The 24146-nt window shown below is 47.7% G+C and overlaps 2 protein-coding genes across 8 annotated transcripts in view; both read right to left on the reverse strand.

Moving 5' to 3' along the window:
- SHBG (sex hormone binding globulin) overlaps window positions 1-5653 on the reverse strand; it is a 30543-nt gene extending 24890 nt beyond the window's left edge. The window contains exon 1 of the mRNA XM_033925414.1: window positions 5562-5653. Coding sequence (XP_033781305.1) covers window positions 5562-5589 — 28 coding nt within the window. The 5' untranslated portion in view covers window positions 5590-5653. The remainder of the gene's footprint in view (window positions 1-5561) is intronic.
- On the reverse strand, window positions 1753-22175 carry ZBTB4 (zinc finger and BTB domain containing 4). Of its 7 annotated transcripts, XM_033925401.1 has the most exons (4): window positions 21609-21709; window positions 20766-20836; window positions 18034-18124; window positions 1753-11968 (listed from the first exon to the last, which is right to left on the reverse strand). In XM_033925401.1, the coding sequence occupies exon 4, from the start codon at window positions 11948-11950 to the stop codon at window positions 7127-7129; it is 4824 nt and encodes a 1607-aa protein (XP_033781292.1). In that variant the 5' UTR covers window positions 11951-11968; window positions 18034-18124; window positions 20766-20836; window positions 21609-21709; the 3' UTR covers window positions 1753-7126. The 7 variants fall into 7 exon arrangements, with proteins under 7 accessions (XP_033781292.1, XP_033781291.1, XP_033781295.1 ...); XM_033925400.1 differs by lacking the exons at window positions 18034-18124; window positions 21609-21709 and adding an exon at window positions 22121-22175; XM_033925404.1 differs by lacking the exons at window positions 18034-18124; window positions 21609-21709 and adding an exon at window positions 22121-22173 and having other exon boundaries at window positions 20773-20836.
- Window positions 22176-24146: the final 1971 nt, after the last annotated feature.

Raw genomic sequence — 24146 nt, forward strand, 5'->3', positions numbered from 1 at the left:
GGGCCGCAATCCAGTCGGGTTTTCGGGCTTTCCCCAATGAATATGCATGAGATCTATTAGCAAACAATGAAAGCAGTGCATGTACATAGATCTCATGCATATTCATGGGGGAAATCCTGAAAACCCGACTGGATTGCGGCCCTCAAGGAGGGACTTTGACACCCCTGATCTAATGCAACATCGTTGGAAACATTAACCGGGCTCCTTTATATATTATTCCATGAATAATCCTGAAATCCCAACTGGCTAGGTGTGCCTCTAGAAGTACCGCTTTAATAAATTTACGTGAGAAAAATGTGCATGCCTACTGTATGGAAATCTTTTACGCATATTTATTATGGGTATCCTCAAAACTTGATTTGTTAGCGCCCATCAAGGGCTGGGAATGAAGACCAAAGCACTAGAGAATAAAATGGGGCCTGGCAGTATCTGCTAACTCTACAGACCTTTCTCCCTTGTACTGTAATTTTCCAGTCTTCTATTCCATTTGTCTTTTTCCAGTACTGTAACTCCTTTTTAAAGCCTTCCGGCCTTTAATGTGGAAAATATGCAGCTGGAAAATTCCAAGGAAGCACTACAGCTTAGGGGATGAAGTACAAAAGCGGGACTTGGGTGCGATCGTATGTGATGACCTTAAGGTGGCCAAACAGCTAGAAAAGGAGACAGCAAAAGCTACTTGGGACCTGGGTTGACCACTGTTGGAAACAGGATACGGGGCTTGATTGACCTTCAGTCTGTCCCAGTACTGGCAGTTCTTATGTGAGCCACGTAAAGGACAGTCAAGCCACTGTGACATCACTTGATGAGGTTGGCTCTTAGGCATTGGAGGAATGAGGCATTATGACATCACAATCTCAGCTCCGGAATGTTGCTACTCTTTGGGTTTCTGCCAGGAACTTGGGACCTGGGTTGGCCACTGTTGGAAACAGGAAAGTGGGCTTGATGGACCTTCAGTCTGTCCCAGTACTGGCAGTTCTTATGTGAGCCAAGTAAAGGACAGCCAAGCCACTGTGACATCATTGATGAGGTTGGCTCTTAGGCATTGGAGGAATGAGGCATTATGACATCACAATCTCAGCTCCGGAATGTTGCTACTCTTTGGGTTTCTGCCAGGAACTTGGGACCTGGGTTGGCCACTGTTGGAAACAGGAAAGTGGGCTTGATGGACCTTCAGTCTGTCCCAGTACTGGCAGTTCTTATGTGAGCCAAGCAAAGGACAGTCAAGCCACTGTGACATCATTGATGAGGTTGGCTCTTAGGCATTGGAGGAATGAGGCATTATGACATCACAATCTCAGCTCCGGAGTGTTGCTACTCTTTGGGTTTCTGCCAGGAACTTGGGACCTGGGTTGGCCACTGTTGGAAACAGGAAAGTGGGCTTGATGGACCTTCAGTCTGTCCCAGTACTGGCAGTTCTAATGTGAGCCAAGCAAAGGACAGTCAAGCCACTGTGACATCATTGATGAGGTTGGCTCTTAGGCATTGGAGGAATGAGGCATTATGCCATCACAATCTCAGCTCCGGAGTGTTGCTACTCTTTGGGTTTCTGCCAGGAACTTGGGACCTGGGTTGGCCACTGTTGGAAACAGGAAACTGGGCTTGATGGACCTTCAGTCTGTCCCAGTACTGGCAGTTCTTATGTGAGCCAAGCAAAGGACAGTCAAGCCACTGTGACATCATTGATGAGGTTGGCTCTTAGGCATTGGAGGAATGAGGCATTATGACATCACAATCTCAGCTCCGGAGTGTTGCTACTCTTTGGGTTTCTGCCAGGAACTTGGGACCTGGGTTGGCCACTGTTGGAAACAGGAAACTGGGCTTGATAGACCATCCGTCTGTCCCAGTATGGCAATTCTTAGAAGGATGCTTGGGTGCAGAGGGAGAAGAATTGCTAGCAGGAAAAAGGAGTTGATCATGTCTCTGTATAACTCCAGTGAGACCTCATTTAGAGTACTGTGTGCAATTATAGAGACTGGACCTTCAAAAAGAGGATGGAGTCGGTCCAGAAGGCTGCGTCTTCATCATAATGCGTATGGGGACGGACTTAAAGATCACAATATGTAACTTTGGAAGAAAGGCAGGAGAGGGGAGATGTGATAAGAGATCTTTAAACCTCCGAGGCACAAATGCACAGGAACCGAGTTTCTTTCAATTGAAAGGAAGCTCTGGAACGAGGACGCATAGGCCTCAGGAGTAACCCGAAGAAATACTTGCTCACAGAAAGAGTGGTGAATTAGTGGAACGGCCTTCTCTTCCGGTGACAAGGGTGGATACAAAGACCGTATCTGAAGTCTCTCTGTTCTAGTTTCTTATCCCTAAAAAAGAAATAAGCTCAATAAAGGCATCCCAGCAAGGCCTCGCGTCTTCTCACACACAATCTTTTGCTTTTAAGAAACTTGGGGCTTCAGGTAAAGACCCTGTGGGGTAGATTCAAGAAAGGGCATCAAAAACTAGGTGCTGGGATAACGTGTGCTACATGTGAGTTCCATAAGAGCAGTCCTGCCATTATAGAATACTAGTGCAAGCCCAAAATTTCGGGCCTAACTTTAGGTACAAGCATGCCATGTCAAGTGTAAGTGCTGGCAGGAAGGTGCAGAACTCCTAGTATTCTTTAAGCTCAGCTGCACCTCAAATACTGTATGCAATTCTGGTCACCGTATCTCAAAAAACATATAGTGGAATTAGAAAAAGTACAGAGAAGGGCGACAAAAATTAATAAAGGGATGGGACGACTTCCCTATGAGGAAAGGCTAAAGCAGCTAAGCTTCTTCAGCTTGGAGAACAAACGGCTCAGGGTGATATGATAGAGGACCATAAAATACTGAGTGGAATGGAAAGGGTAGATGTGAATCGTTAGTTCACCCTTTCCAAAAATATTTATTTATAACCCGATTAAACCTAAATACTACATCTAGGAGGCATGTGATGAAGCTACTAAGTAGTAGATTTTAAAGAAACCAGAGAAAATATTTCTTCACTCAACATGTAAATTAAACTCTGGAATTCACTGCCAGAGAATGTGGCGAAAGCAGTTAGCTTAGCAGGGTTTAAAAATGGTTTTGGATAATTTCCTAAAAGAAAATTCCATAAGCCATTATTAAGATGGACTTGCGGAAATCCACTGCTTATTCCTAGAGATATGCAGGATAAAGTCTGTTTTATTCCTTGGAATCTTGCCAGGTACCTGTGACCTGGAACACCGGGCTCAATGGACCTTCGGTCTATCCCAGTATGGCAATTCTTATATGCTTAACCTGCGTGCCTAATTCCTAGGCCTGCCCCTGACCTGCCTATGCCCCTCCTATATTCTTACCCCATAGAAGTTGTGCACGATAGAACTGGTGTGTGCACCATCTAGAACAGTGACTAAAGGCAGTTATGTGCGCAAATTATAACTGGTACCAATTAGCACCAGTTTAAACAGCCAGTTTTTAAAGTAAGCTGCAAATCAACTGCCCTTGTGTTGTAACTTGCACGCTTGCGAATTTGCGTGCTAGGCGTAAATTTGGGTGCACATGTTTACAGAATCCAGGGGCTCCTCCTCGCAGAGAATATGAATATTCAAGGAGAGAGAGACCTCTCCTCCTGGCCACCAGCTCTTGCATTTCTAAGGGAGAGGGACAAGCGGCACGGACAAGGGAAAGCCTGAAGAGAGAGAGAGAAGACAGGGACAGCGAGAGAGTGTCGAAGAGAAAAGTGGTAAGGAGGCAGGGAGGAGAGCAAGACACGGGAAGTCCAAGGCAGAAAGAAGCACAAGCCGAACAAATTTATCTGGTCAATAAAGTTTATTGAATCTAAAGAGACAGGAAGGGGAAGTAAGCAGATAGTGGCATGAGGCCAGTTAGGGAGGGACAAACAGGCATAGAGGGATGGGGAAGGAGAGATAAAGACAGGAGAAAGGAGGGAGGAGGGAAAAGGAAGAGAAAGTGTGCACCCGAAGCCATCTGAGTAACCTCCAGACGGTGTCACCCAGAGACAAGCAGTGCTAACTGTACGATTGCAAAGAGCAGCTCTTATTCCATATTCTCCTTCCTCAGATTTGTAATACAGGATGGTGCAATTAAGCAAAAGGTGCTCACAAAAAAAAAACTATGTCACACATTAAAAAATCCTTAGGGAACAAAATACAAGATCAGAAGGTCGAAGGGTTATTTCCAAGAGTTTAACTGCCAGACTGACATAAAGGTTTCTTGTTGATGCTGTAGGTGACTGTAATTACTGCAAGCTACAGTTTTAAAATTCCTTTAAGTTAGTTTTGTCAAAATTCAAGGAGCAGCCATCTCTGGAAATCACAGATTATACCACCAACACATAACGGTTCCAGGATGGCTTAACCTGACTAGTCTGGGGGGGTCCAGTGTCCACAACACAGCTACAGCCGACCTACTAAGATGGTCAGCCACCGCTGAGCCAGCTAGAGGACGTCCCAGGAATGATTTGAAACGATGCCCGATATCTGATGAACAGGGATTTCCCCCCCCCCCCCAAAAAAAAAAAAAGTCTATTCCCTCTCATGTGTAGGCAGCACTGCCAAGGGGGCCTGATACCTTTGTAAGGGAGTTAAGCCACACCCCCGTTTTACCTTACTCGCCTGGCCACGCCCCAGACCCAACCACGCCACATCCTGGCTCCACCCCCCTGACCAACAAGCCATCTCCTCCTTAGGCAGGAGAAGATGCTTTAATACTAAAATTTCATCTGTTGTCGCAGCACCGGTCTCATGCTACGAGCGGTCAGATTCTGCTGCTCTTACCACGAGTCTGGTCCCGTGACAGAAGAAGACAGCATCTTATTAAAACATCGATGGAGGGAGAGGCTGCTCAGTGGGAATCCGTCACTCCCCGGCGGGAGGTAGCCCGCAAAAGGAGGAGTCTCTCGTTGAATGTAGGAAGCTTGGCAGGTCTAATTACGCCTCGTTCGCTGCAGCATTATATACCCGCAGTGAGCTTCACCCCCTGTATGTAGCAGAGCTCTCACTCCCTATAATCTCACAAGCTGTAGGCCTTACTTCCTGAAACTTACATACAGCGGCATCCCTCACATACGGCTAAAAGCCCCACTCCTTTAACTATCACACCCATTAGCAGGCCTCGTTCCCTGCAATTACACTCTGTGGAAGGCTAGACTTCCCTGAGTTATCACATTACATAGCTACCCTCACTCCCTGCCTAATCACCCTGTAGCATTTTATTCCGCAGCAGGCCTTAATCCCTACCTCATCAATCTGTAACATTACACCCTGTAGTAAGCCTCTCACACACTCAGCAGCAGGCCTCACTCTCTACCTCGGCACCCCATAGCAAGCCTCTCTCACACCTCACTCTCTGGCTTTTCACTCTCACACCCAGCAGCAGGCCTCACTCCCTGCCTCATCAAGCTGCAGCAAACCTCTCACACACTCAGCAGGCCTCACTCTCTATCTCGGCACCCCCTAGCAAGCCTCTCTCACACCCAGGAGCAGGCCTCACTCTCTGGCTCGTCACTCTCTCATACCCAGCAGCAGGCCTCACTCCCTACATCATCCCACAATGCTGGTGACTGCTGAAAATCACATTTCCTACCTCCTCTACGTAGGCATGAGGTACCCATGATCAGATGAATCCTTCTTGGACACCAGCACTTTGGAAGAGGTTTTGAAGAAAACCAGTAATTATTCCTATCTGAAAGAAGAGTATAATCAGTCTGCACGAGTCCACAGGATCGATTCTGGTAGGAACGTCTGGTGCCATCTCTACCTTTTCATTCCAACCTCACATGGCACTGGAAGTGTACACCAAAACCCTTGGCGGCTTATCATCTGAATGTGCAACATGTATGCAATAACGAGTGAAAAAATTCCAGGTCTTTTGTTTCTGAACAAACATGACAATAGCAAAACGTCCTTCACCAGAACAATGTCATCTAAACATTCTATTTCCTCCTCCTAGGGATGCCAGATGACTCCGTGTTAAGGGACAAGGTAAACCAGACCCACTGCACTGAAGAGCTTGTAGTTTAGATGTCTCTAACAGCAAAATCTGCTTTCCCTGACCTACAGTCATCTGATGGCCCCACTTTCTCAAGTTCCTAGACTTGCAACTGTTCATTTCTGAAGTCCTGCAAGTAGATGAGGTATGAGCATGACCAAGGACACCCAGTAGTGTTTTCTGTGACCTCTGTCCCCTTGCTCTCCTCTGTTTTGTAGAGGGGGGGTTTCATTGCTGTGCCGTGGTGCCATGGGACAGTTCATCATCAGAATGTTGCACTGACATAGAACAACACGTTAATAACATCTAGGAGTGTCCAAACCAAAGAAAGGTGGTGGTGGTGCAGTTAGTGCAGGTTGACAGCGGTGACAAAATGGAGCTCTGAGGTGGGAGATCCAACTAGGGTTGAGTGGATGGGAGGAGAAAAGTGTGGTCTGGTGGTAAAGTAAGAGACAGCAGGTGGCTAGATTCAGCCATTCCAAGACTGTTTCACCTAGAGCTGCCATGAAGCTCCATGTCACAAGACATTGGCTGAGCCAATCTGGTTTTCACCCCTCCTGCAGGCCACCTAGAGGCTTCTAAATCCAATTTCCAAAGCCAAGGCTTGTAGTCTAAGAGCAAAACCAGGACTAGCATAGCCTACTCCTTGTAAGATGAAACTTCTTAGCTACCTTGGTTCTTTCATATCTGCCAAGGGATACGGTTTTCAAGAAGAAAAGAAAAAAAAGCATTTGGGGCCCTTCCTAGCTTTTGAAAATCTACATTCTACATTACCCATTTCTCTCCCACAACAAATGGTGGTAGTTGGGCAGACGAAATTGGATGTCCAGTCTTTAACTGTCATGTATTTTAAGCTTCTAACAGTTTCCACATCTTCCATCTGAAATCAGTGCAACGGATATCAATTTCATTTGCTGGGGATGTCCAAACACCCAAGACTAGCCTAAAGTCTCCTTCCAGAAACAACATCACTATATGCCCTAAGGGGAAGGGAGACAATTTGCCATTGAGTCATTTCTTCACTTGCTGCTGGCTTTTTTGTTTGTTTGTTTGAAGGTATATATCTATATATGTATTTTGATAATCATTCCTTTTCTTCTTGCTTCTTCCCCTTTGGAATAATCTTATAGATTCCCTTCCTCTCCCCACTAGAGCTCGGATCATGCTGCCCTTTTCAGTCGTTCCTGCTCAGCTGTTTCACCTTTGCCATGGCTGGGACCGCCATTTAATCCCACTGCAGCTGACTCCTGCAACTCGCCCCGGCAAGGGTTGAGGGCATAGCCAAACATGCTGGGCAGGAAGGGCAAGGGTTGGCCTTTCTCATCGGGGATGACCATGTTAAGGGCCACAGGGAGAGCTGTTAAGTTGCTGAAGTTGTACGGGTAGGCGAGGAGCTGGTGCCCATACATCAGAGGGTAAGGATCTGGGTAAAATGTGACTTTGCCAGGATTGCTGTTGGGCACCTTACCCATGGAACCGAACTGGAGGGCGCTAGGGTAGGAGAGTAAGGACTTCTCCTCCATCTCCTTCCTGGTTGCCCAGGCTCCTGGTGCTAGCAATGGGAGAGGATATTCCTGTAGAGGGAACCTGGGCTCTGCACACAACTCATGTTGCAGAGTTGATTGAAAATCTTCAGCCATCTTGGAAGGGGGACATTTCTGCACCAGATTCAACCCAGCCCCACCCCCAGTGTGGGAAATAACAGGGTCCTGAAGGGAAAGGTCCTCTAGGGGAGGAGCCCTCGCTTTGCAGATTGGAATTCCCATTTGGGCCTCGGTTGACTGCTGAGTTACCCGCTCCAGAACAGCAGCAGCAGGATGGTTCATATATCTCATTTTTGCCTCTGACAAGGGGGCACCTTCATCAACACAGGGCATCTTGACTTCCCGCTGCAGTCTCGGGGAGCAGTTGCTGGCCCTGTTAGTAAGAGGTTCAGAAATGGCCTCCACAAATATTTCTTTGCTTGTGTGAGACATCACTTCCTGTTGCATCTTTGGATCCTGGTTGGTGTGTGGCTCTTGTGGTTCACTTCTCCTTTGAAGAGGCGGTGTTTGTGAGTGCACCAGCATCTGGTCTGTCAAATGGTCCGTTGGGCTACTTCTGTTTGTATATGACATCAGGGGCTCAGGATCTTCACTGTTGTTGACCTTTAGTATTATTGTCACTGGTGGTGTAGTATTGTGGGCCTCCAAGGGAACAGGTATGATGCCCCGATACAATGGATCATCAAGGCTGTTGGCTGAATGGACAATAGAAGTAGCTGGAGATGAGTAAAGATGTTGACGCTCCACCTCAGTTTCCATGGCCACAGGCTGGTCCTCACTTGAAGATGACACTTTCATTTCCTGTGGGTTTTCTTCCTTAATGGTCCTTGATGGAGGCAAGCTGCCTTCACAGTCAAGTTCCTCCAGGGTGGTTGCCTCTTTCATAGCTGACTCTTCTTCGCTTTTCTTGGAGTAGGTTATAACCGTTGTAGGGGCTGCCACCGGGCCTGGACTCAAATCTTGAGATTCTCCATCTTTTATGGGTGCATCATCCATGTGGCTTGCTTCCTCTGTTCCGTGGCGCTTCATGTGCCTACCCAGTGCAGCTGCAGTCTTGCACACCTTGGAGCATCTGACGCAAATATGCTTAACTAGTGGCTTCCTCCCCACCCTATGGACGGTGCTTTTGAAGGATGACAACAACTCAACATCAGCTGAAGTGTTTAGCTCTGAGCCATTATCTTCCTTAGCTTTATGTCCCAACATGCTACTTGTGTTTGATTCTTCTGGACAACGCTCGCAAGCAGACTTAGATCTGTCCTTGTTATGTGCCTTCTCATGCTTCTGAAGTCGTTTCAGTGTCACAAATTGCTTTCCACAGGTAGTGCACTCGTATTTCCATTCTGCTGTGTCATGGTTCTGTTTCTGGGTAGCCAGCTCAGGGCAGGATTCATTTTGGCTATTGGCATCATCCTTGGATTTGTGCTGGTGGGTGGATCGTTCCATGGAACATAGGTCACGTCTGTTCTCTTCTTTTTCAGCCCTCTTAATCCAATGCAAAGATCGCTTGTAACGGAGCTTCCTCCTCCAGTGGGACTTCTTGACCTTTTGGACGCTACAAGCCTTTCGTTTTGGCTTATAGGTGTAGTATGGTCGCCACAGGTGGTCTTCAGTATCTCTCTCACTATCCTCATCACAAGTGTCTTGGCCTAGGGATCTGCTAGTCTTCCTTTTGGAGTCCTTGGAGTGTTTTTCTGTCTTCCTGATCCTATGCTCTGCATGGTCACTTCCAAAAGTGAATCTCTTGACTTTGCCACAAGGGCTCTTGTCCCTCATCAGGTCAGTCTCAGATATCCTCCTTTTCACAATGGCTTCTTCACCAATCCGCACAGTGATCTGACATAAAGGGGCACTCCTACTTTCTGAGGCAGCTCCCACATAGGCTGGCTTGGCCATGTAAGTCATCGTCTTACTCCTTGCATACCTGAATCTGTGTTCCTGGTCTTGTTCCTCAATCTCCTCCTCTTCCTCGTCACTTCCACTGTCCTCTGTGCTTTGGTCCGTGGATGCCATCAATTTGGCAGGGCTCTGAGGAAGCGGCGGCACACCATCTTTCAAGTTATGCTTCTTTGATTGTCGTGAGCACAGGAAGGAAGGCTGACTCTGAGGGAGGGGTGCACAGCCTGGACTCTGGGAAGTAGATGTGCTGTTATATGTGATAACTGATGGCATAACACTGTTGGCGGCCACTGCTGAAGGCAATGTGGTACTACGAATGACGGAGGATGATGGGTGACCATAGGCGATAACACTGGGAACACCACTGTCTCCACTACTGCTACTGGGACCCCCATCACTCACTTTAGAAGGTAACTTGGGTGACTTCTCTTCCTGTAAGCTCAAAGTATGCTTGTTAGATGATGTTTCACAGAGACCCTGTAAAGCTGTTTCAATCTCAAACTCCCTAGGTGGGTTTCCAGTGGCTTCTGGGGGGCATACCACTCCCTGCAGGCCTTCCTGTCTAGAAGAGCTTGGATCTGTCTGCAAGGAAGCTGGTTTATCAGAAAACAGAAGTGAGCTGGCATCATTCCCAGTCAACATTGCCTCTAAGTTACCATCCTGAGAGTCGCTGTTGCCTAGGGGTACAGGAAGAGACTGAGAAGGCATCACAAGGTTTTCCGACAGTGATTGGCTGTAGGTCTTGTAAGGTCTCTTTTGAGATCTCATGGGCAGGAGTCTGTAGAGTTTCAATGCATTCATCTTGGGTTTGTACCCCCCATTGGGAGTCTTCTCACTGGAGATTAGACCTGGGTTGATCCCATGGAAGGCCTTTTGGTGTGTCTTTAGATTATAGTAAGTTACAAAGGTCTCCCAGCAGAAGATACACTGGTAACGTCGTTCTCCTGTGTGCCACACTTCATGTTTGGTCCTGTACTCTGCCAGGGCAAAGATCTTGTCACAGTAGCGGCAAGGGTACTTCCGGCGCCAGGAGTGTACATTTGAGTGCCGCTTAAGGCTGGAAAGTGTCATGTAAGACCTTTCGCAGACAGTGCAGAAATAGATGAGGTGACCATCCACTACCTTGACAAAATGGTCCTGCTCAGGTATGAGGTCCAATCTTTGAAAGCTCCGGTGCCTGAAAAGAAGCCCAAGATGATCTTTCTTGGATGAAATCTGTTTGCCAGTTGATGGATGGCACAGCAATTCGGAAGAGCATGCTTCCTCACCAAAGTCTTGTTCTCTCAGGCCAACAGAACCCTCATTCCTTATTGGGATCCTTTCTGTCTGCTTGCACAAGACCTCATGGGTCTGAAGGCGCTTGACATGGATGAAACTCTTGCAACAATATCTACATGCCAGAGTCCTCCTAGGCCTATGCAGCTTGACATGGAGGCTCAAAGCAGTTGATGAACTAAAAGACCTGTTGCAAAGTCTACAGTGGAATGTGCTACTTGAATAATCAGAAGAAGCTACCACACTTGATGGGTCATTCATGGAAAGTTCTGACCCATCTACTTCTAGAGCAGCATTCTCTAATGAAATATGGTCCCAGTCCCTGTTTCTTAATTGTGCATCTTGATCAAGTTCTACCTCACTAGCTATGCTGCTAGAACTTAAAGAGTCATTGACTGGGACAGTACTCAAGGCATATAAGATCTTGGCAGTCTCAGCAGTAGCTGCTTCAGTGTCCATTGGCAAACCTTGAGCTTCACAGTCTTTGTTTGGGGCAGCTGGGATGGGCCCATTGTCCATGTGGTTCACCAGCGGAAGCTTGCCCTGCCCCTGGATTGGTAGAGCAGCTGAAGGAATACTCTGGATGGATTCTAGCTGAATGGAAGGATTCTGAAAACAGGGAGCCATTGGTGGGCTCCCAGGCTCTGCCGATCTCCTGCTGGATGGAGATGTCAGGTCTACTGGAGATATGGAGCCACCCAGCAATGATCTGGAAGTCATGGTGGTTTCTGATGTCCATGTGCTATTGAGTGTTGCCCCAGAGGTATTCCCCCATCTTCGGTCGACTGAGTCACAGAAGCTGGTCTCTTTGGTTCCTTGGGAGTTTTGAGAGATATCAGCAAGAGGCTGTTGAGAAGATTCTTCTGTAGGCCACAGGTCAGTTCTCCTGCACTCCTCAGTTGCCTCGCCCAGGTTTTCTAAGCAAGAGATCCCTAAACGTCTGCCCACCGAGGCAATCTCTCTGGCCACTGCTAAGTTCTGTATGGTCAGTCTGGAGTTGTAGATAAAGTTGAGGATATTGGAGAAGACTTCTGCTTGGATGTCTGGAAGCTCAAACATCTGATCTCTATGCCAGGAAGCATTGCCCGAGAGCACCTCCTTGAAGTAAGGGCTGGAAGCCGCCAGGACATTCTTATGGGCTTTGAACTTTGTGTCTTCCACAATGACAGTGATATCACAGAACATGCCTTTGAGTCGTTGCTCATTCAGCTCCAGGAGCAAGGAGCCGGAGTGGTTCACGTCAGTCACCTCCACAACTGAAGCCATTGTGACGATGCCTCAGATCTGCAACAAGAGACAATGAAGGCATGAAAGACTTCTGGGGCATGTTCCTCACAGGACTTACAATCCAAACACACAAACCTCAGTCCTACTTGCTGAACTAACGCACGGGACCTTCCTCTGAGTACCCACAGAGCATGCCCGTGCTTTTCACCACCTGAAGACTCAATTTTTTGTGTCTAGAGCAGAGATTTTACTCCCGCCTTCTGCCACAAAATAAAGTCTTTTTTTTTTTTTACTATTTTCACTTCCTTCTCCTTTTTCCTCTCCTCTTATTAATTTGATGATTGTAAACTGCCCAGATATATTTTCAATGGCTGGCATATCAAGCGCTAATAAAACCTGAAACTTGGAAACGCATGCTTCTTTCCCTTGCTCTGGTTTAGGAGGGATCAATTTCTCAACCTCTTTTCCAAGACATAAAGGGTTAACTGCCACTTCCTTCGCTCTCTAGTATACAAGAGGTTCGTCATTCTTGCCCTTCTCTGGGTTTGAGGGGTTAAGCCCTCTTTCTTTGAAAAGCAAAGGGTTAATTTCATTTCATTTCACTGTATTAATTATATACTGCCCCTAATAACAATACAGTATTCACAATTATAAATTACATTCTTATTACCATCACTGTCTTTTCCCTGGAGCTTGAGGAGTTAATCACTTTTTTTTTTTGGGGGGGGGCATACAAAGAGTTAATCCCTCCTTTCTCTGTGATATTAAGGGGCTTTCTTCTCCTCTAGAACACCAGGGGTTAACCTCTCTCTCCAGAACGCAAGGGGTTAACCTCTTCCTCTTATTTTTACAATAGTACATTACAGAGGGCAGCAAATAAAGACCACTTGTTCCACTCAAGTCTGCCCACTTGTCTTCCTCAAAAAAATAATAGGGTAATCTCTCTCTCCAAATTAGGAGGGAGTTAATCTCTTGGGCCACCTATTATCCCAAGTATACAGGCGATTAAATTTTTACAAATCTCCCTCTCTCCCTCAGAAGCACCAGTTGCTGTTGTCCCTTTCTATGAAGTTAGTGGTGTATTTAGACCGGGTGTCTCAGGGTGCTGCTGTCTCTTTCCCCTGACGCAGCACCAGGCCTCACTGACAAACTTCTGATGACTATCAGAACAGTAGCACCCCGTTCTCTAAGCATTTCTAAAGAGGAGGAAGGAGATTCTGTACAGTTATTTATCCTCTCTTTAAAGACTGAACTTCTTCCTGCTATTGCACCCACTTGCCCCTGCTTCCCCTCAATCCTGTGCTGGCTGCAGAAATCCGGGCTCTGCTGTTCTTGGCCCTACCCTTTTCTCAGGCCGTTGTTGGCAGACGGCTCAGGGCCTTGTGAGTCAGCGAAGCCTGGCAGGACTTCTGTCTCTCAGTTCTCTACAGCAGTAAGCCATTTTAAGGGCTGCATTTTGTTCTACCACTGGTCCCCCTGGCTGGCAGATAAAATGGCTGAAAGCAATGGAAGAACTATTGCCAGCCAGGATTAGTGAGGGAATTGCTATATATCCACATCCCACACGTACCCACGGAGTCTCTCCTCAATCCACGTCATGTTTATTCAGCTGCCACAGCCACAGTCCCTCTCATAGGCCCTGACGCTCGGTCTCAATTAAGCTGTCCCTTGCTTTGGCTCACTCTCTCAAGCCTTCACTTCAATGTGGTTTTGTTCTTCTGCTTTTATCATTTCTGACCGACCGTTAATCTCTACTGGACAATAAACGGAAAAGAAGCACCGGTCAGGCTCAGAGGGGACTGAACAGTGAAGATTCGGCCTGTAGCCAAAAAGGTTCTACAATGAGAACTGAGGTCTGAATGGGATGGAGTAGAATGAAGCACTTTGAAGACTGAATTATTTTACTTTGCATTGGAATGTGAGAGGTTGGGTTTTTAGGGGTTTTGTTGGTTTTTTTTAAATTACTTGTTTATTGCAAATTCTATATTAATAAACTTGAACAACACTGTATAATCCCACTAGGCACATATACAATATCGAAGAAACCAGCTTCCCTTCCAATCCCATCCAAAGACTAAGCCCCCTGCACTTGCCCCTGGCTTCAGTCTCACTATCCAACACTGCTCCCCCCCCCCCTCAAAATCACTGGGTATGCACTCCTCACGCTGCGTCAAACATTCTCATTCTCTCAAGGCTACGCCGAAGGTGGGGTTCGGAGAGGCGCCATTGCCGGCTGACTGCCTATAGCAGGGATCTCAAAGTCCCTCCTTGAGGGCCACAATCCAGTTGGGCTTTCAGGATTTCCCCAATGACTATGCATTGAAAGCAGCGCGTGCACATAGATCTCATGAATATTCATTGGGGAAATCCTGAAAACCCGACTGGATTGCGGCCCTCAAGGAGGGACTTTGAGACCCCTGATCTATAGGGTTGAGGATGCAGAATCCAAGGTGAGAAGACTTATGCGTCAAAAGCACTCTCAAAGAGGTGGGCTGACATTTATAGATGGTCCCTGCTCAGAAGAGCTTACAATCCAACTTGGACAGACAGACATGATCTATAGCAGGAATCTCAAAGTCCCTCCTTGCGGGCCGCAATCCAGTCGGGTTTTCAGGATTTCCCCAATGACTATGCGTTGAAAGCAGCGCGTGCACATAGATCTCATGAATATTCATTGGGGAAATCCTGAAAACCCGACTGGATTGCGGCCCTCAAGGAGGGACTTTGAGACCCCTGATCTATAGGGTTGAGGATGCAGAACCCAAGGTGAGAAGACTTAGGCGTCAAAAGCACTCTCAAAGAGGTGGGCTGACATTTATAGACGGTCCCTGCTCAGAAGAGCTTACAATCCAACTTGGACAGACAGACATGATCTATAGCAAGGATCTCAAAGTCCCTCCTTGCGGGCCGCAATCCAGTCGGGTTTTCAGGATTTCCCCAATGACTATGCATTGAAAGCAGTGCGTGCACATAGATCTCATGCATAATCATTGGGGAAATCCTGAAAACCCGACTGGATTGCGGCCCTCAAGAAGGGATTTTGAGATCCCTGTGCTATGGCTAGTCCAGGGATGGGCAACTCCGGTCCTCGAGGGCCGGAATCCAGTCGGGTTTACAGGATTTCCCCAATGACTATGCGTTGAAAGCAGCGCGTGCACATAGATCTCATGAATTTTAATTGGAGAAATCTTGAAAACCCGACAGGATTGCGGCCCTCGAGGAGGGACTTTGAGACCCCCTGCCTATAGGAAGTGCCTCTCGCTGCAGCCAGTCGGCACCGGCACCTCTCCACCGTCTTGAGGCACACCCAGAATCTTGCAGCGGAACAGTCTGCGAAACATTGCCCTAGGCAAGTCACTTATCCCTCCACTGCCCCAGGTACAAAAAGGGATGGGACTGGATATAGCGCTTTTTCTGTGTGGTTACAATCAAAGCCGTTCACATATTTTAGACAGGTACTTATTTTGTTCCTACCACTACTATTTCTTGTTTCTAAAGCGTTGAAAGGCGTGCGCAGTGCTGTCCGTTTTAACATACACTAGACGGTCCCTGCTCAGAAGAGCTTACAATCTAATTCAGACAGGACATTTCAGGGTTGGGGAGATTATGGTAGAGGAAATGATGCAGTGGGTAGAGGCTGTCTGACAGCGGTGAGTGGGAGTTAAGAGATGAAGGCAGTTTCCAAAAAGTGCGCCTTTAGCTTGGATTTGAACGCCGCCAGGGAGGGAGCAGGACGTGTCGTTCCAGGCAGACGGCGCCGCAAGAAAGAAGGGACGGAGTCTGGAGTTGGCAGTGGACGATAAATGCTCATTACAATTAAATTCAAAGCTCAAATATTACGTAAATAATTTTATCATTTCTCCAAAATATATTGATTGGTCCTAAGTGTATTATGAAAGATCCTCCTAGTTTTTGGCATTGGAGGAACCAATTCCATCGGTTAATTTTATTTGAGGTCTGGGAGGTTCGTAAATTTCCTAGAAGAACTAGGTATTTCTTGAAAATTTGGAATCCATATCTTCAAAATCTTTCCCATAGAGCTCGTAGTATGATTCTTAATGTTGAATATTGAGGAATAAAAAAGTTTCATTACTTCTTAACACTTTGTAATATGTGTGATCTTTCATTATGGGGGTAGGTTGGGAATTTGTTTGATGATAATAATAGTTGGAATTTCTTGAATTGTATATTTATATAATTAATTTATTACATTGTTATATTTTAAAAATTGTGGGGGGGGGGAGATATTTATGGTATTATGAGCTGCAGACTTAAATGGTGAACTCACTTTGGGACAGATAAAGTACTTGCATAGAATAACTGTAAACCGCTTTGACCATACCACAGAAAGGTAATGAAATTTGTTTGTAATGAAATTATCTAATTTGTTGTGAACCGCCTTGTAGCCGTTTGGAAAACATGGTACACAAAACAGTTAAATAAATAAGACGGAACAAGGATGTCATGTATGGGAACGGATTTAAAAGATCTCAAGATGTATACTTCGGGAGAAAGGCGGAAGAGCCAGAGGGGTAACACGTTGAGAGGCTGTACAGGTAAGATTCCTGGTGAGAATCAGATGGGATGGTGTAACAGTACAGGATTGGGGGGACGGGGAGAGAAATCCTTGATAGGAACAAGCTGGGAAAGAATACGGAGTGAGGCCTCCCAAGGATAGGATCCCTGATGAGAACCAGATGGGAAGAAATAAGAAGGGAAATTTGGCAGGGGGGATCCTGACTATAGCCAGAGGTGAGAAAGAAGGGGGGAGGGGGGAAAACATTCCTGATGGGCAATGAGGTGTATTCTGGGATGACAGGCCTCACAGTAGAGGATCCCTGATGAAAGCCAGCTGGGTGGTCCTGGCTAGGAGAGCGGAGGCCCAGCCGCTGACGACAGATCCTGCACCAGAGCGTGGAAATGAGTCGGTTTCGTCCAGGATTAGGTCTTGCGGTCACAGAACGAGTAAGAGGTTGCTATGGAAATGGCCGTGGACAGACCAGAAAATCGCATGCCAAAACCCCCCCCCAAAGAAAGCCAGATCAGGGGACAAAAAGAGAAGATGATCGATACTAGCTGAAAGCGCTAGCAAAAGAGATAATATGCTGGGAGTTGGGTTCCATTCCCAGCTCTGGCTCTAATATCTCTCTGGCATGAGAGCAGCACCCGAAGGGACAATGACCCCCTTCTCCCAAAGTGATAGGCCAGATAACAGCACTGGAAACTCTCCTAAAAAACCTGCATCCCTTCCTGCCTTCCCTCACATCCTAGCGAAAGAGAGTGGGGCATAGTTTGGCCTTTAGGTACAAGGCTATGGCAAATTCTGTAATAGAGGAAGGGGGTGGAGGAAGAGAGAAGGCCAATCGGGCAGAATGGTAGAAAGACCCAACAATTAGGGGATTAGGGGGAGATATGGTGGTGGGGGGTGGGGAAGGGACAGATGGAAGTGGTAGAGGTTCCCATGAGAAGGGGTGGTAAGCCGAATGCAGCAGAGCAATCAACGGTAAGCACTGACGTGCCTAAAATATTACCACTTACACGTAGGCCTTGGCTCACTGCCCAGTCTTGAGAGGAATGGGGGGGGTGGTGGGGGGAAACCAGGAAGTGATCAATCTCCTGATGCCCATAACCTGCTTCTCAGAGGCCATTTTCAGCAGAGCTGATTTCCCAAGGGTGTCTTTAGGACTGACAACAAACTCCAGGCCATCAGACTCAGGCGGAGCTAGTCCTGGTTTTATACCCCTCTCCACCGTTCTCACCCTCTCCCTTCCCACCTGTTCTCGATTCACCTTAAGAAAAGGCAGGAAGTACAAATCCAGACACGCCATAGGGGGAGGGGGATGGGTAAATCAGGGCTAGCTCAGCCCGATCTAGGTGAAATACAGATCATATGATCACTCTCCCCTCTAGACAGCCTTTTATACAACATTTGGGGGTTCACATCATCACAAATTGGGGTGCCCTAGAATATTCACAGGGGCAGAGGTTCTTCTTACAAATCACTGACATTTGCCACAGCTTTCTTGGTAGGCAGATGCCATATGACCTCTTCCCCTGCACAGCTCTAAACAGAGGTTGCACAAAGCCAGCCAGATGTGAGATACAGAAAGTAAGCAGCTTACCTGAGCTGGGACACCACATTTATTGCTCGAATTAGGTCCCTGATTATTCTTCATGAGCTTCTCTTGCCAGTGTTCTTTTCACTGGAGCTGCCTGGGCAAAGACAGCAAGACAGGGTTAGCGAAGGAGCCCACAGTGTGCAAGTCAGCCTCGTCCTGCACAGTGCACTCCAGGTTTGCTCTTTAGCAAGGGGCAAGCTGACAAGAAAGGGACAGAGAGAAAGAGAATGGGCCAGGATGTGAGAGAGAGACAGGTGGAACCAAAAAGTGGCAAGCAGGGTCGTGGGCTTGCACGTGGCAGGGCAAAAGGTGGGCCAGAACACGGCAAGGGGGTGGGGGGGATAGGTTGGGATCCAATAGGAAAGAAGAAGGAGGATCGGGGCCTCAATAAGCAGAAACATGGAGCAAGCTGTGGCAAGCGAGAAGGTCAGCTGACAAAAAGGCTATGCAAAAACAATTAATAAAAGCCAGAACAGCCTCTGGCTGTCTATCTCTGGAGGGTAGGAGGGAAGTGACTGCTAAGGGCACAAGAACAGAGACTCTGAGGCCAACCCCGAAACCCTGTTTGCGCAGAGGCGGAAAACTCCCCTGGACTGTGGAGAAGGAGGGGGCACTCTGAAGTCTTTCTGGGAATACTGGCGCTGTTATTGGTACGGCACGTTACAGAACAGCAGTTAAAACTGAGTTCACAGATGCAATAATATCCAGTTCACTACGAGCGTGTCCGTACGATAGGAATGGAGAGCGGGAGAAGAATGTCTTCTTTGTGAGGAGCGAGCTGGGTAAATCTTTAACCTGGCTTCCACCTAACAAGCACCAACAGTCTAGGTTGCAGTGACCTGATGTGTGGATGACATGGCCGACCGTGCTAGAAGTCTTAGAGAAAATGCATGCCAGCCGCCTATTAACTGGAACTAGACGCACTGTTTTCAATGCATATTCATTGAGGAAATCCTGAAAACCCGACCTGATTCCGGCCCTCGAGGACCGGAGTTGCCCACCCCTGGACTAGCCATAGCATAGGAATCTCAAAGTCCCTCCTTGAGGGCCGCAATCCAGTCGGGTTTTCAGGATTTCCCCAATGAATATGCATGAGATCTGTGTGCATGCACTGCTTTCAATGCATATTCATTGGGGAAATCCCAAAAACCCGACTGGATTGCGGCCCTCAAGGAGGGACTTTGAGATCCCTATGCTATGGCTAGTCCAGGGGTGGGCAACTCCGGTCCTCGAGGGCCGGAATCCAGTCGGGTTTTCAGGATTTCCCCAATGAATATGCATTGAAAGCAGTGCGTGCACACAGATCTCATGCATATTCATTGGGGAAATCCTGAAAACCCGACTGGATTGCGGCCCTCAAGGAGGGACTTTGAGATCCCTGAACTAGAGGCTACACAGCCCTCCCCCTACCTTCTACGTATGTCCAGAACCCTATCCTCCCAACTGCACCGATACCTTCCCCACCCCTCATATGCATCTAGGACCCTGAAATGGAGCCCCAAACTGGACTCGGAATGTGAAAAGAAAGTTCATCTAGAACAGTGATTCCCAACCCTGTCCTGGAGGAACACCAGGCCAATCGGGTTTTCAGGCTAGCCCTAATGAATATGCATGAGAGAGATTTGCATATGATGGAAGTGATAGGCATGCAAATTTGCTTCATGCATATTCATTAGGGCTAGCCTGAAAACCCAATTGGCCTGGTGTTCCTCCAGGACAGGGTTGGGAACCACTGATCTAGAATTAGGCAGGACTCATTTATAACCCCAAACAAGTCCCTTTGCATCACGCTTCAATGCACACCGTAAGCCCTCTGAGGAAGGGACTCTGAACCTGTAATTTTTCAATACATGTGTTGTTATTTGTGTACTGAAATACAATTTTTTTTTTTTTTTTTAAACGTGCACCTTAGTGAGTGCTATGCAAAATGATGTGATCTACAAACTCGAATAAAAATAAAGGGCCAACATAAAATATTTAATAGGGGAAGGAGGGCAAAATTAGAAGACAACAGGCCCATGGCCTAATAAAACCGGCAGCTACATCTTCCCCCACCCCCCACATTAACAAATTCTAAGCACAAAAGCATGAACAAGGCAGTGGTCTCCAACTCAAACCCTTTGCAGGGCCACATTTTGGATTTGACGGTACTTGGAGTGCCTCAGAAAAAAAATAGTTAATGTCTTATTAAAGAAACGACAATTTTGCATGAGGGAAAACTTTTTATAGTCTATAAATCTTTTCCTTTTGACTAAGTCTTAATAATAATATTGTCATTTATAGCTAAAGAGACGTATGATCAAGAAACGGTTTTATTTTACTTTTGTGATTATTATAAGCATACCGAGGGCCTCAAAATAGGACCTGGCGGGCCGCATGACCCCCCCCCCCCGGGCCTTGAGTTTGAGACCACTGCTATAACGGGTACCAGTGAGTAGCATAGCCAGAGAGCAAATTTTGGTCTGGGCTAGGGGCAGAATGAATGAGCATAAAATAACGCCCCCCCCCCCTCCGAAGCATGCTGGGAGCCAGCATGGACTCAGGAACACCACCACTGAGCCAACTGCCCAGGTGGGCGATCTTGGCAGCTAGATGCCTTCTGACTAGAAGAGGTCTTCAGTTGGTGGGGGTTGGGAATCCCTGTCAGCTACACTAAGGGTGCACCACTGCTGGGCGGGCCTTTGCCCACCTGGGGCTCCGTCCCTGGCACAAGCAACAGTGTCTATAAAATCTACCTCTTACATTCTTCTCTTTAGACCGTCTTCAGGTGGTGGAAGATAAAGAGGCTGGCGAACTCCATCCTCTCCTGGAAAAAAAAAAAAGAAAAGAGAACATAAGAACATAAGAAGTTGCCTCCGCTGAGGCAGACCAGAGGTCCATCTCGCCCAGCGGTCCGCTCCCGCGGCGGCCCATTTCCTGAGCAGTGGTCCCAGACTATCCCTATGATCTACCTCTACTCCTATCTGTACCCCTTGATTCCTTTATCCTCTAGGAACCTATCCAAACCTTCTTTGAAGCCTTGTAACATGCTCCGGCCTATCACAGCCTCTGGAAGCGCGCTCCATGTATCCACCACCCTCTGGGTGAAAAAGAACTTCCTGGCGTTGGTTCTAAACCTGTCCCCTTTTAATTTCTCCGAGTGCCCCCTTGTACTTGTGGTTCCCCATAATCTGAAAAATCTGTCCCTGTCCACTTTTTCTCTGCCCTTCAGGATCTTGAAGGTTTCTATCATGTCTCCTCTAAGAAGAGAGTAAAGGAGGGAAGGGATAAGAGGCTCTTTTTCTGAGTGTCAGCAGGCACTGTTGGCTGAAGGTCAGTGCCAGCCTATGTGTTTTGCTTCTGGGATGGGGTGACTAGCTAAGGTCAGGCTTTGAAAGGCCTTGTTTGCCCCCAGCATGCTGGGGAGGTGATGCACGTGTATTAAGGGTAAGGGCTCCCAATCGTAATATTCTCTCTCATCACCCCCCACCCCCCAAACACAAACACCTTATGCTTGGCAGTCCCCTACTCCTGCTTCTTTCAGGGCAGTGCCTTTATGTTTGGGGTATATATATAATTACACATACACTATATGTTACCTATGCATGCGTATGAATAAGCAGAGAAGAGCTTGCACACGTACGCCTGGCAAAACACAATCATGCGTGTGAGTTGCAAGCACTAATTGCCTTGGCACATCCGCGGATTTTTTTTTTGTAAGTGCATCATAGAGGTGGATCGTCGAAGCGGCTATGGTCCCCCCCCCTAAAAAAAAAAAATAACCCAACAAAAACCCCACAACAACCCTAAACCCTTCTCCTCTCCCCAGCCCCTTCTAATTGTGCCCCCCTTGGGGAGATGGGGATCAGAACATTCCAAAGCACCAGCTGATCGCGCCCTCCCTCCCCGTTCCAAACCACCAGCTGATCGCGCCCTCCCTCCCCGTTCCAAACCACCAGCTGATCGCGCTCCCCGGTGCGCACACCCGGTGCTGAATAAACAGATCCGCCGGCCAAATCCGCCCCTTTGCGTGCATGGAAGCGGGCTGCCTGGGGGGTGGGGAGGGAGGGGTGCGATCAGATGGCAGGGCTAGGGGGGCCGGGGTTCCTACCTGTCCCTCCTCCGAGGGAGCTCGGTTCTCGGGCAGCCCAAAATGGAGTCCCCCTTTTTTTTTTTTTTTTTTGCTTCCCCCCCCCTTCCTCCGGTGCTGTGCATGCTCACTGCCTCGGCAGCCTCTGCGCTCCCTCCCTCCCTTCCCTCCCTCTGACATCATCAGCAGCCACCAGCGGCAGCCCGGCCAAACTTTCAGATCGCCTTGCATGAGCCGGGGAAGGGGTGGGGGGAGGGCAGAGGGGGCCCCCCTTTCAATGCACCGAGGTGGCACCGCTGCACGGGGCATGAAAGAGAGATGGCCTCCCCTGCCCATGATAGAGGGAAGGGAGAGCACCCCCCCCCCAATATGGAAAGCGACCTGCTACTTTTGTATGGGGGTTGGGGCAGCACCTTCTAATGCACACTCGGATCAATGAATGGGGATGGGGAGAAGAAAGAAAGCCCCCTCCCCTAGCACCCCTTGCATGGAGGAACGGGGGGGAGGGGAAGGAAAAATGAGAACCCCATCAAAACTCTGCCTTGGCACCCCAACAGAAGGGATGAGGGGAAGGCAGAGGGAGCACCCCTGTATGGGGAAGGACAGAACACATAAGAACTCTTTAACACACGTATATGGGGGAAGAGGAGATAGTGGATGCTCTGGAGGGGCCCACTGGATGGGCCATTCGGCTTTTATCTGAAGTCATGTTTCCATGTATGGAAACAGAAAAAATAAGAGCATAATAATAGCCTAACTGGGTCAGACCAATGGTCCATCAAGCCCAGTAGCCCCAGTGGCCAATCCAGGTCACTAGTACCTGGCCAAAACCCAAGGAGAAGCAATATTCCATGCTACCGATCCAGGGCAAGCATGTCCCCCCCATGTCTTTCTCAATAACAGACTATGGACTTTTCCTCCAGGAACTTGTCCAAACCTTTCTTATAACCAGCTACGCTATCCACTCTTACCACAACCTCTGGCAACGCTTTCCAAAGCTTAACTATTCTCTGAGTAAAAAAAAAAATTTCCTCCTATTGATTTTAAAAGTATTTCCCTGTAACTTCATCGAGTGTCCCCCTAGTCTTTGTCATTTTTGAGGGAGTGAAAAATCGATCCACTTGTACCCGTTCTACACCACTCAAGATATTGTAGACGTCAGTCCTATCTCCCCTCAGCTGTCTCTTTTCCAAGCTGAAGTGCCCTAACCATTTTAGTCTTTCGTCATACGAGAGGAGTTCCATCCCCTTTACCATCTTGGTCGCTCTTCTTTGAACCTTTTCTAGTTCCACTATATCTTTCTTGAGATAAGGAGGCCAGAACTGAACACAATACTCCAGATGAGGTCGCACCATGGAGCGATACAGGGGCATTATGACATTCTTAGTCTTATTAACCATCCCTTTTTTAATAATTCCCAGCATCCTGTTTGCTTTCATGGCCGCCGCCGCACATTGGGCGGAAGCTTTCATCGTATTGTCTACGATGACACCCAGATCTTTTTCTTGAGCGCTGACCCCCCCCCCCCCAAAGTGGACCCTAGCATCCGGTAAGTGTGATTCAGGTTATTCTTCCCATCGCGCATCACTTTGCGTTTGTCCACATTAAATTTCATCTGCCACTTGGACGCCCGGTCTTCCAATTTCCTAAGGTCCGCCTGCAATTTTTCACAATCCGCATGCGTTTCAACAACTTTGAACAGTTTAGTGTCGTCTGCAAATTTAATCACCTCACTCGTCGTTCCAATTTCCAGATCATTTATAAATAAGTTAAATAGCACCGGTCCTAGTACAGACCCCCTGGGGCACTCCACTTTTTACTCTCCTCCATTGAGAAAAATTAAGAAAAATGAACGCAGATAAAGACTATAAGTCCTGTTTAGTCTGACTATCCATGCCATCTGCTATTCCTTCTCCTTTAAGAGATCCCTTCGTGAAGGATCGGGAAAGGGAACAGAGAGAGTCCCTATAACACATTGGCCTGCCACTCTCTCATGACCGCTCTGGGAGGAAAGAAAGCATTCAGCGCTGGCTCAGTGGGGTTGTAA

This window comes from Geotrypetes seraphini, chromosome 16, assembly GCF_902459505.1.
Source record: "Geotrypetes seraphini chromosome 16, aGeoSer1.1, whole genome shotgun sequence".
In the NCBI taxonomy this organism is placed as follows: Eukaryota; Metazoa; Chordata; class Amphibia; order Gymnophiona; family Dermophiidae; genus Geotrypetes; species Geotrypetes seraphini.